The 12,842-nt window shown below is 40.1% G+C and overlaps 1 protein-coding gene across 1 annotated transcript; it reads left to right on the top strand.

Annotated features, from left to right (window-relative positions):
• Positions 1-1,024: 1,024 nt before the first annotated feature.
• tent5bb (terminal nucleotidyltransferase 5Bb) lies at positions 1,025-12,228 on the top strand. The gene is made up of 2 exons (XM_085396170.1): positions 1,025-1,524; positions 9,779-12,228. Exons 1-2 carry the CDS (start codon positions 1,369-1,371, stop codon positions 10,802-10,804), a joined length of 1,182 nt encoding a protein of 393 aa, XP_085252296.1. The 5' UTR covers positions 1,025-1,368; the 3' UTR covers positions 10,805-12,228.
• The last annotated feature ends 614 nt before the right edge of the window (positions 12,229-12,842 follow it).

Genomic DNA, 12,842 nt, shown 5'->3' with positions numbered 1-12,842 from the left:
GGGGGAGCAGTTTAAGATGAAATGCTATTAGCTTAACTTTCAGACAGATTGCCATGAAAATGTGTGCATATACCTGGAATCAATATAGAATACATGTATTAGAAGTTCTGAATGTCAATTTTTCTTTGTTTTCTAGATGTCTGAAAGAAAAGAAAATAGTTTGGGGTAGATGCATGGACCTCCAAAACTTTTGGCTATCATTTAAGAGATCATTGCCGTTGCTATTTAAGGCATAACAATGGCTTTATAACTGTGTAACAATGTTTCTCTAACTTTAACAAAGTAGTTATTTTAACAAAAAATTAATTATCTTTCCTGAGATGCAATTCTGCCATTCTGTCGTTGTATCTAAACCCAACCAAACTTTAATCCCACTGTTTACCATACAGTCGCATGAGGGATAAATGATGCTAGTCTGCTAACAGCGGGATATTCAGAAAATAGTCCTAGAGGAAAAGGCCAGACAAATGTTGTGATGTGAAGCATTTGTTCATCTTTTAACACGGGGTCAAGAAGTTTCGTTTTCTTTTCTTTTGAAAATAACTCAGGACTTTGGCTTTAAAGAAGTGTTATGATTGCTAATGTTACTGTTTTTAATTGTTTAAGCTTCACAGTATCAAATCAAAAAGGAAGTCTGTTATTTTTTTTTACAATGAACTTTCAGCTTACTCCATTAAAAACACTGAATTTGAATATGATGATATTATGATTTGTTTCCATACATTTTAGTTGTTATATATTTATTTATTGTTGCAAAATGCATTTGAAGTAAACTTCCTTTGTCTTTTCTCCTTCCTATTAAACAGACCAGTGTGAGATGAGGTACTGTATGCAGTTTGGGTAAAGTCTTGAAGCCTGACGTGAGCAGTTCAAGGTTGTGTTTTTTTTACTTGCACATAGTAATTACTATACTTCCTACAGTCATTGAACATGCCATGTGACGCAAGGGAAGTAGGTGTTCACGGGTCTGTGTGCAAACGGAGTGCAGTCTGTATGCTGAAGCGTTATTAAGGCTCTGGCCAGCCAATGGGGTGGCGCCCGTTAATCCCTGCTCGGTTAAAACCCCGGGCGAGTCCAGAGGAGGCTCTAATGTGCACAGACAGTCAGTGGAGACAGAGAGCGACGCAGGCGCAGGAAGTTTTGTTCTGGGAATGTGCGATGTTCTAAAAGAGTTAACACATTTTGGAGCTTTCTGAAAGTTTTTCCACAAGAACAGACAGAGAGTGAGAGAGGGAGACGCACTGGGAGCTTTTCACACCCACTGTCGCCCTAACATCACCGGCTCTTCCTCGTTTGAGGAGAATTGCTTCAAGTTGTTCTAACAGTGCAACGACACTTTCTCTGGACGTCCCGTTGCCTCCGGTCGTCATGTCCTCCGGTGATGTCTCGGAGCAGAGTCGGCGGGTGAGCGTGCTGTCATGGGATCAGGTTCGGCGTTTGGACTCCATCCTTGGAGAGAGCGTACCGATCCACGGCCGAGGAAACTTCCCCACGCTGTCCGTGCAGCCCCGGCAGATCGTTCAGGTGAGACCCCTCTCACTAGCTCTCTCACTAGCTCTCTCATAGTCGTTTTGCTATCTAATAAAACGCACTGAAGCAGAAGTGACAGAGAAGAGGGAAAAGTACATCTTCTCTTAGTTTCATGTATCCCCATATCGCCCTATTCTCAACAAACAGAGAAAAAAAGAAAAGAAAGAAATTAATGAAAAACTGTTATTTTGATTAATTTGACACAAGGTGTGTTACCTTTTTGGGTGAAAGGCAATTTTAATGCTCTGCATATATAAAGATATTCCGCCACTGTTGCTCACAACTGTGTCATATGCCATCTTGGTAATAAAGTTTTTAGTAATTAGAAAATAGCAGTTTACAGTAGTCTGCTGACAGTGGGTGAGTGCAGTATATTTATTTTGCAGTGACTGTGGAGTCAATGAGATTTCACTTGCTCCAAAGGTACACAGTAACATAACTTCTAAACAAGCCCGGCTAATCAAAATCAGGCCTACATATTGAAATATTCTGTTTGCTCCACATTCTGCTGTTTTTCTGCAGTAATTAGGATTTGTGGCAGAACTGATAAAACTTTAAAAGATACTCAATCACTTACAGTCAGACACATTAGTGGAGATGAGCTGACACTGTGACTGCAGTTTTCCACTAACTCACTAGTGCTTCTCCTCCGCAAGTCCCTTTTTCACAGTTTCTGTGAGATAATGACCACACCACAGTATATTTACTAGAACTGGAACATGTGGGGATTTGCGTGGGCTGCAGTTTTTCCGGACATTAATAGCCTGTAATCCTGGTTCATGTGTTGCTTGAATGATTAATATTTTCTACAGTGTTCATATGGGGGAGGGAAGACCTTGCGCGTGCACACACACACACACACACACACACACACACACACACACACACACACACACACACACACACACACACACACACACACACACACACACACATTTCAAAGACCCCTATAATCAAAGAGGCCTACCAATGTAATCTCTCCCCTGTGATGCCTTTCTTCCATTACATAGTCCTCTAGTCATAAGGGACCTTAACCATTTTTTCTTACAATGAGCCTGCATTCTTTTTGTGGAACTTTCGGATTAAATTCTTAAGAAAATTTCTTATCCAGAATATTCTTTATCTATTGTGTTTGAGTGCTAAGACGTTGGCATACTCAATACTGCTTAACCCAAAACACCAGTAAAGTTTTTTTTAACTTACTAAAACTATAGACTCTATGTAAAAGATGGATGTAGCAATTGTGACATCACTCATTGATGTCACAATTCTGAAAACATGAAGCTCATCTACAAACAACGTGCCTCCGTCCAGCTAAACTCTGCACTATTCCACTGTCAGTTTTGCAAATCTCTGAATGCAGTTTGCATGAATTTGCGCACATTGTTGACATAGGAACACTGGCTTACAAAATGCAACACGCTAAGTCCCAGTTAATTCAGTTCGATTCAGTTCAATTTTATGTATGTATTTTATGTATTTGCAAGCGCTTTGGTGACAGTGGCAAGGTTAAACTCCCTACTAACAGGAAGAAACCTCTGGCAGAACCAGGCTCAGAGAGAGGCAACCATCTTTTGAAACTGGTTGGGGCGAGTGGATGAAGACAGTGATCAATAATAACTAATAGTAGCTTGCCTCCACCAGTGTGTGAATGTGAGAGTGAATGAATAGTGGAATTGTAAAGCGCTTTGGGTGCCTTGAAAAGCGCTATATAAATCCAATCCATCATTATTATTATTATTATTAATAAATAATACAAAGAGGTGTATAAACACATAGTGAGTGGAAAAGGTGACTAAAGAAGAAACTGTGCAGTTGTGCTTGTTCAGCCTCAATTTGAAGAACAATTCGATCATGTGTCATTGTGTGAAAGAGGCTTCAAGTGACGTATACAGGTGTTTTATAGAGGAAGAGGCAGAGCGAGAGGCGGAGGAGGCAGCGGAAAGCAATTCTAAAAATTCTCTTGTTAGTTCAGTTGACATAAATATGCTTGTGTGTATTGTTTTGTTCCGTGGAAGAAATAAGTTTTGATAAGATGGTTTTGAGTGGTGTGTTTCATTTTACACTAGATGTGTAGTTTGTGTTCTGAGTTTTGAGAAGTGGAGCCACGGTTTCTGGAAATGTGTTTAAGAAAATCTGGGAAAGTACTTAATGTAGCTGTGGGAGGTGGCGTCATAACATCTTTGAACCAACACATAGCTGCTATTGCTGCTGTTAATAAAATCAAAAAGTATGGAAGAACCTGGCAAATGCTATGGCAGCTTAGCTGATCTTATCCACTGTGAGTGTGAGGTCTATTGTTTTTTTGGCCAAATGTGAAATGTTAAGATGTCTGCTGGTAGAAGCTATAAAGTGGGCTAACAACTGTTTGATCTGTTACTCGCAGATGAAACAGCTCATTTACAGAAATATATCAATTGAGTGCAACAGTAAATCCCTGAAACCACCTTCTCTGTGGCAGCTGAACCTGTCAGGATTAACCTTTCTGGTGGAAACCATGAAGGCACTGCATCTATAAGTGTAGACTGATTTGAAATTGTGTTCTGTATGACCATGCAGATATCGTGACAAAAAAAAAATGAAGCGACACAATGCTCCCTGTTGAAAGACTTAATGTCTGCAAGTTGATTTTTATACCATGTGGCCATGAATGGAAACCAGTGGCAGTGTGGTTGGAGGGGGAAAAAGTTTTGTGATTTAAGCCACTATCAAATGGTTGACAGTAATGCGGGGTGTTTCACAGTAAATAGGCTGCAACATTCAAAACCACTAGTTTGCCACTTTTTCAACCTTCCCATCAGACAAAGTCATCCCCCTAAGTGATTTTGTAGCCACACTAGTATTTTGTTCTGTCATACTGGGCGAAGTAACTGATGGATCACAGTCCCAAAGGGTCACAGGACAATCTCTTAACAGTGTATTTGTCTAATATCCACATTAAAATAACATCTGTTTGTGGTCTGGTTGTGAGTGAACCCTGGGAGCAGTGAAGGAAAACTTTTGCCATTACTCACACTTCTGTGAACGTTGACAGCTCAAAGCCAGATCCTGTGATATCCCTCTCAGCGGACTAAACCTACACACACCCAGTGTACTACATACCGAGGAGCATCATATCACATGATGAAAAACGCAGATTACGTGACGCATGCATCATAGTTACGTAAATTGTTGAATGGGTTCATATGTGGAGGCAGAGGTATGGGTTCTTATTTTTCATGAAACCTTGAAACATTACTCCACTCTCCAGACAGTAGCGAATGGCCTGGGTTTGAAGCAGAATATGAGGATGGGATTAGTGCCTGTAATAACAGTGGGCTTGAGGGTTGGGCATGACAAAGTGTTACTGTGGTAAATGGAGAGCAGTCGCCTGAGCCGCTGTTGCCCTTGCCAGACTGTAAACCAACTCCTCAGTAGGCTATTGTTGGGACCGAGCAACATGAAGACACCACATGCTCCCAGTTCCCGTAGAGGAGGTAACCTGGGAACATTCATTTCTAGGCTGAATGTTTTTTTTTAGTGTTGATGGTATCTCTTTGGCTGGGCTTTCCATTCATGAGTTGGAGTTTCTGTCTGCTCATTTTAATTTCAAATTGAAAGTTTGCAAACTAAAACTTCCCATCATTTCTTTTGTGGACAGGGCAATAGCTATATCTGGAACACACAAGGTGTAGATTTTATTTTTACATTTTAAAACCCATACATTAAAAAATGTTTAAGGGTACTCTCTGTCATTACTCAAACTTTATAATAAATTGTTCATCACCCAATGCCTTTTTCTAGGTTGTATTTGTAAATATGATGCATTCTCAATGAATTACCTGGTACAGTAAAGGTTACATCAAACCATCTTGTGGTACAAATTAAAATTTTATAAAGTGAATCTATCTTTTGAAACCTATAGTTCATATACTCTGGTCTGAATCAGCTGTGTTTGTAAACTTGTAGCTTTTTCCTGTAGTTTGGCTTCTTTTGACACGAGAAAACTGCAAGTTAACCAAAATGTGTGAATGCAAACCACAGGAAGAAGTCAGTGAGTTCTGGATTAGCTGATAACATGGTTATGGTTCCATTCATGGCCAACAGGGTTAGTTGCTACAGCTAGTGTACTCTACTGCATCCCAGAAAGCGAACTCAGGTGTATGCTGCTCAGACTTGGTAGCTAGGTTGGATCGAGGTTGGATCAAGTTATCACGTTATCTAAAAAAAAATCAACACTCAGGAGTTCAAAGACCAAAGTTTCTTGGTATTATTGTTTTGGTTTGCTTGATTTTAGAGTTAAAATGCAAATACACAGACTACTTTTAAGTATAACTATATTTAAAGTAGCTAAAAATAATTACAATGCCATAGGCAAGGATAGCTTGTTATAAAATACGGTTGGCAAAAAACAAACAAACTAAGTGTTAAACATAATGAAATTTAAAAAATACAGAGTTGCGGGTGTATAAGTTTTAATTACTAGTTTTTCCACCTCAAGTTTTCATACTGAACAGTTTACTTGCTTACACCTAAACTATTACGATTCTGTTCCAGTGCTGTATCCGAGTCTTTTAATTTGTGATTTTATATGAGATAAGTCAGATGGTTGTGAGGTTAGTAAGACTGGTTTTTACTAATAAATCCACATACACTAGAGTGGTTCTCACCAGTTTAATCTTACATGGCTGGCACAGACATCTAATACAGCAAAAGTCCCCCCAAATTGGTCCCTTGGATATATTCCTATCAAATAAAGTTTGAGTGGACTGAGACATTAAAACTTAAGTGAATCCTTGAAACTGAATCCTTCTTTGAAAACTTTTATCACAAGAGCATCATGTTTCAGCACACAACCCATTCTTGTCTAAGAGCACAGGTGAAATGAGCACCCGTGCATAAGAAATTTGAGGAAGCATTTCAAGTCAGAAGTAAAACCATCATCAGCATCCCCCGCTGTCTGCCAAGCTACTGTACTACTGACTGGCTGGGTTAGTCTTGGAGTGGATTTGAAGGTCAGGGACTCATAACTCCTCATTTGATGTCGCCATTTACTTGGCACAGGGATAATCTGTCTCACTGCCCAGAGCTCTCATTGGCGTCCAGGGGACTATGTGCTGGCAACTGGCTGGGTCATTTCAAACAGCTATAATAAAAACACACTTTGTCCACAGCTTAAATGAAATAGTCAAGGAAACTATTAAGATGCCAGAAGGAAAGTGGAAAGACTGTCGCCAAGGCGTTGTCAACACCAGACAGTCTGGTGTGTTTGCAATTCTTTTTGTAATGTGTTTTTACATCACTGTAAGTGTTAGGCTCTCATCAGGTGCTGGTGAGTCATTTGGGAAATGTACCATCCTGTTTTATGAGTGGTAAAGGATGCATTCTGTGGGGCTAGCACAGCTGTACTTCCCCATACACTACTTTTGGGACTCCCAAACAAACACATTATAGTGTGCTGTTAACTCAAACCAACTGTTTAAGTGTGAGGTCAGTGAAAATACTTTCTGTGGGTTTCCCTTGGATAGGTTAAAAAAATCTCTGCAGTCTTGTCCACTGGACTAAAATCCTGCATAATTTCTCTCTGCAAAAATATTCTCTCTACCTTTTCTCATTAGATTTTGGAGTAATGGGGTTTCTTTAGTTCATTTAATAGCACAATATACTATATATATTTGGCTGCTCTTGAAGTGTTTGCTTGTTGTTTCGTTTAGGTTTAGGTAACAGAAAACTAGAAGTATACTGGATTTGTGGTCAAACTGATTGAATTATTAGAAATATGTTGCTTTTTTTCAGAATCTGTAGTTTAAAAGTTTTTAAGAAACTACCATTCAGTTGTCAGGACATGTAGCATTTCATTGTCTGTGTATTAAGCACAGTGCATGATACTGTATGTTAGATTGCCTTGGTATAATCATTACATATTTAGTGGCTCCATAGTATAGTAGTTTACACATTTAAGTAGTAAGCAAAATATCCCTGGTTTGATTCTGGGAGGAGACACAAATCCTCCAGTGTTGGGTTAGAAAGGAACTCTGGTGTAAAAATCAAGTATCCAAAACTACTGGCTGTGGTAATTGCTTGTGAATGAGGCAGTAACTGAAATTAGCTTTCTTTTTAAATAATTTTATTTAGTTTGTTTAATATAAATAAACAAGTTTATGAAAACACCAATTTGGGGTTTTAGGTGGAGTAGTAACAAGTTTTCTCATCCAGTTCTTCTTATGTGATCTATCTCTAGCTAATGTGCTGATTACCAGATGTGGTCATTAAAACAATGGCTTCAGGACACAACTTGACCTAATTCACTTGGAATTAGGTGGAATAAACAACAAAATGCATGTGGAAATATGAGTTTTAGGAATCTTTGAGGATTATTAAATTCACTCTGGGTTGGATTAGACTGTGTGCGTAGCTAGTTAAGGGTTTTAAAGTGTTTTGTCTCTCTGATCGACTAATTTATGGTTCTAGTGAAAACAGTAGCTAGGAATAAAAAACAAAACCAACGACTTTTTGATGTGTCAGAATCATTTTTTTTTTAATTTGTTCCCTGAATGACAAAATATGGGAGAAAAGTTTAATAAAACCAAAAATGACATATTCTGATACATTCTAATATTCTTGTCCAGGGTTAGAGTTCAGCTTAAGGCTTAGAGTAAAATTTTAGCATTCAGTATGTGTGCCCTGTATTTTTTGCAGGTTAAACGTAGCATTATGGTTATACTCTCTTTCAGTATATAGGATTACCTGACTGGATAGGCATTGCTTGTCTCTACGCATTCAGTGAAGAGACATCACACCATTGAACAGTAACATCAGATTCCCATAACATAGTGAGAGCGTTTTAATGAATTGTGAACAGCTGTGCTTTGGATTTCTTCAGACTTGGCCTTGTTAGTTGCCCCCCCCACCCCCTGAGTGTGATTTGAGTGATGTAACAGACAGGAAGCACAAAGATCTTAACTGCCTGTAGTTCTGTAATTTTCCCAAGAACCACAGCAGTACATCTGTACAGTGTGTTCCAATAACATTATAAACACCTTTTTCAATTTGGTCCACATTCATGAGTTTAAAAGTTCAAAGCTCAACAGTTCCTTTTATGAGTCACTTACACCTGTCAAGCACAGACATGCCGCATCTTTTCCACATCTAATCTCTGTGGAGCAGCTTTTTGAGATAAAAAAAAAGCTACAGTCAGCTGCTCCCTGAAGCGTAATTTATGGTGCCACAAATATCTGTCCGCGTACACGGTTCTAGTTGCACAGTGATCGGAGAAGGGTTTTTAGATGTGCTCCTATTTTGTTCTCCAAAATCCTAACAGTGCGTCGCTGGATGTGCATGACCTATGTGCCTGTTGAAGATACATTAGTTGACAGGTGGGTTGGAATAGGGTTAGGGGTCACAGCGGAGTTCACCAGGAATGGGAAAACCATGAAAAAAAAAGTTGGTTTTACTCGGTTTCAATTCTTGTTACTTGTATATTGTAACTTTGCTTGTGTCTGCAGCTGGCTGATAGACTAACTACACCCCAAGCAAGAGTAGCCCACACACCGGTTGTGGTATATATTTTGTACACTGCCTCCATCACCAAAAAAGCTCTCTATGGGTAGACGGACCGTCCTCAGACTGCCTGAGGACTGTAAATGTGTTACCCCTGCTGAACCATAAATCCCGCTTTATTCACTAGAGGTCACCACGGTGAGTAACTCCACGTATTTGATTTGGCAGATTTTTACACCAGATAAACTTTCTAACACAGCCCCTCAGGGGACTGGTATCTCGTCCTGGGACTGAATCTGGGATCTTTCACTTGTTAAGTGGAATTTATGGTGCAGTGGGGGAAACGCATTCGCAGTCACCTGGCAATCTGGCTTTGGCCCGTCTACTTATAGAGAGCTCTGTTGCCAGAGGGAGGTTTGTGGGTGCTCTTGCTTATGCTGTCGCTGGTCTGTCACTTTATAATGTAAATGGAGGTCATCTCTTTGAGTGAGAGACTACACCAATAAGTAGTCACTTAAGTGCCAGTTGCTCTTTAAAAAAGCTGCAGCGTTTCGTTCACTCCAGAGATGTGTTCTTCATGTAAGCCCTAAACAATAATAAAACATAGCAACTACTTTATTATGCAAGGAAAGATTAAAAAAATATATAATTAAACTTAATCAAACTCAATTACAAATTTATGCTTTATTGTGCGTTCTACTTTCACAATAAACCTAATAAAGTGTTTAGTCTCTCATTTTGTGTCTTTTCTCTGTGTCTTTACTTTCAGGTGGTCAGGGCTCGACTGGAGGAGCATGGCGTGATGGTACGTGATGTTAAGCTGAATGGTTCAGCAGCCAGCCACGTACTTCATGAGGACAACGGCCTTGGCTACAAAGACCTGGACCTGATCTTTGGCTTGAGTTTGACTGATGACAAAACCTTCCGGCTGGTGAAGGACGTGGTGCTGGACTGCCTGGTGGACTTCTTGCCCGAAGGGGTATGCAGAGATCGAATCACAGCCCTTGCCCTAAAGGAGGCATATGTTCAGAAGCTGGTGAAAGTTTGCAACGAGACAGATCGCTGGAGCCTCATCTCACTTTCCAACAACACTGGCAAAAACGTGGAACTGAAGTTTGTGGACACGCTGAGAAGGCAGTTCGAGTTCAGCGTCGACTCCTTCCAGATTACTCTGGACTCATTGCTGCTGTTCGACCGCTGCTCGGAAACAGCCATGTCCGAGACCTTCCACCCTACAGTCCAGGGAGAGAGTATGTATGGAGACTTTGAGGAAGCTCTGGATCACCTCCGCTCCAAGACCATCGCCACCCGCAGTCCAGAAGAGATCCGGGGCGGCGGCCTGCTCAAGTACTGCCACCTGCTGGTGCGCGGTTTCCATCCATCTTCCGCAACTCAGATGAAACAGATGCAGCGCTACATGTGCTCGCGCTTCTTCATCGACTTCCCCGACATAAGCGAGCAGCAGAGAAAGCTGGAGGGATATCTGCAGAACCACTTTGCGGGCATGGAGGACAAGCGCTATGAGTATCTGGTGACTCTGAGACAAGTGGTGGATGAAAGCACTGTGTGTCTGATGGGACACGAGCGCCGGCAAACGCTGGCTCTTATTTCTGCCCTGGCGTTGCGTGTAATGGCCGAACAGAATGCCATCCCCGCTCTGTCCAACATCACCTGCTACTACCAGCCTGCTCCCTATGTCAGAGACGTCAACTTCAGCAATTACTACGTGGCGCAAGTTCAGTCACCCATGGCTACGTGCAGTAACTCTTATCAAACATGGCTGCCTTGCAGCTGAGCAGTGTCTTTTATCACTGCGTGGAAAGTTTATGTTTCTTTTTTGAACCTTTACTTTGATGTAAGCAGAACATTCATTAACCGAAATGTTCACTGTAAGGGGTCAGTGTTGTGTCGAACAGCCTTGGCTGTAGAAGACAATCCATTCTTCTCAGTGTGAAGCTATTTACTGGGTCTGTGAGCTGTACATCTTAAGTTTCTAGCTCTGCTGCCTTCACGGAATAGGTCTTTGTTTTGTTAGATGAACTTGCGTTTCAAAACAGGAAATTATATTTTCAACGTGTGCCTGTGATTTGTTTTGAATTTTTAAAGGATAATTTGGTAGGGAAAGTGAAGATCGGAAGGAAAGGAGGGAGGCAAATGACATGTACTAAGGTTTGGCCAGACAGGAAGGAATCTAACTGCCAACTTATTGCTCAGGGCATTTTCATCTAAAAAACTTTTGTGCCCTAAACATTCAATTTATAGGTCACACAGCTATTAGCAACTACACAAAGTTTAACTTGTTATTGACCCAGCGCATAAAAGAATCTTCTGTCTTGCTGTCTGATCATCTGCATATTTACAGTACAGGCCAATTCACTACCTTATTGTTCTGTTTACATATTTTTCCTGTTGTGTTGAATGATTCTCACTAATGTCATTTTATTAAACGATTTTTTTAAACAAGTGATGATAAGAAAGCCAGTTGCACAAATTTACATATGCTCAAGCATCTAAACCTGCTGCAAGTGGGAAATGTTAGCAAATCGACTGAATTGTGTTAGAAATGCGACAGCTGAAGACATAAAACAAGTTTCAGTAATGTATAGTTATAACAGCGATGGAGCTCTTGAAGCTAGAACATGATGGATGCTGATGCATTGGGATTTTAGGGTGTCATGTGCTTGGTATCCCTGTAACAATGTAGCTTTGTTATTTTGACCCCCAACTTTGTTGTTTTGCCAACTCTTGTATCAAAAATATTCCACTAATTTATATCAATTAACACTGCTGTAAAAAAAAAAAAGAAATCTAATATGAGCCATTATAATTATACCTTTTTGTTCTGGTATTTCATAACCAATGTGGATGTATATGGAAAAATATGAAGGCTTTATATATGAACGTTTTCAGTTTGTGTCTGATGTAGGCTCGGGTCTTAATGAAATGTAAATACTGGTTACGAAACCAAACTTTTTTTTTTTTTTGTCATTTTTTTGTTCTGACTGTGGTTTCAGCTGACCTGACTGGGAGGGAAAAGGACCAAAGACATTCTTTGTGTAGCATGACAAACAAGGACTGTATATGGTTTCAAGTGCCTGAATATGACCTTTGTAGTAGTTGTTATGTATGAACTGTTTTTGAATCTTTTTCATTCAGGTTACTGTAAATTTCTATATCTAGGGTCAGGGTACTTGTTTCATTAAAAAAAATATCAAAAGTTTAACGATGGTGATACTTTGGTCTTTCTTTTCACATTCTTGGAAGAGAAGTAAGATGTGGATGATAAGATGTTGACTCAAATTTGTCTAGAGACGTGCAGAATAAATGCATACTTTATCTCCGGTCGGTGTATCGCACTTTCTCAGTTTCAGTTGCTGCAGATCTCCCTCTGTGTATGTTTTGCGATCTTTCTCAATCACACACAAAACAGCTTGTGTGTTGTCTGTGTTCCATCAGCTACACAAAAACACTTATTTGTTCAAGCTCTGTGCCTCCCTTTTTTTGCCTCCCTGAGCAGAGTTTTCCCATGAGCCTGCACCTGTGCATTAGTCACGTCCCGCCAGCTGTGAATCTGACAAAGGTTTCCCTTTGCCCTATAGTCTCAAAAATGGAGATCTCTGTTACCTTGGATGAGTTGAGCTCTAATAGGTGCTGCTGAGAGCCAGGTGGTAAAATGGAAGTGCCGCCTTTTCAATAATGTCATGATATACTCGATATACTCCTCACCAATAATTCTCTCCTATGATATTTTGTAATTACTTTTGCATAACTGGGGACGACTTCTTGGTATTTACTTGAGCATGAAATGGCAAATAGCTTGACACACCTGCTAA

Source organism: Rhamphochromis longiceps, linkage group LG22 (genome assembly GCF_057381845.1).
Source record: "Rhamphochromis longiceps isolate RC_006_pf linkage group LG22, R_longiceps_female_GT1.1, whole genome shotgun sequence".
Lineage (NCBI taxonomy): Eukaryota > Metazoa > Chordata > Actinopteri > Cichliformes > Cichlidae > Rhamphochromis > Rhamphochromis longiceps.
Note: the sequence above shows the minus strand (reverse complement) of the source record. Positions and strands in the feature narration are given on the sequence as shown.

What these genes read in the sequence shown, in the direction of transcription:
- tent5bb (XM_085396170.1), top strand. Translation starts at nt 1,369, where the DNA reads ATGTCCTCCGGTGATGTCTCGGAGCAGAGTCGGCGGGTGAGCGTGCTG. An exon ending in AGCCCCGGCAGATCGTTCAG is followed by an intron (nt 1,525 to 9,778) that starts GTGAGACCCCTC and finishes CTTTACTTTCAG; the next exon opens with GTGGTCAGGGCTCGACTGGA.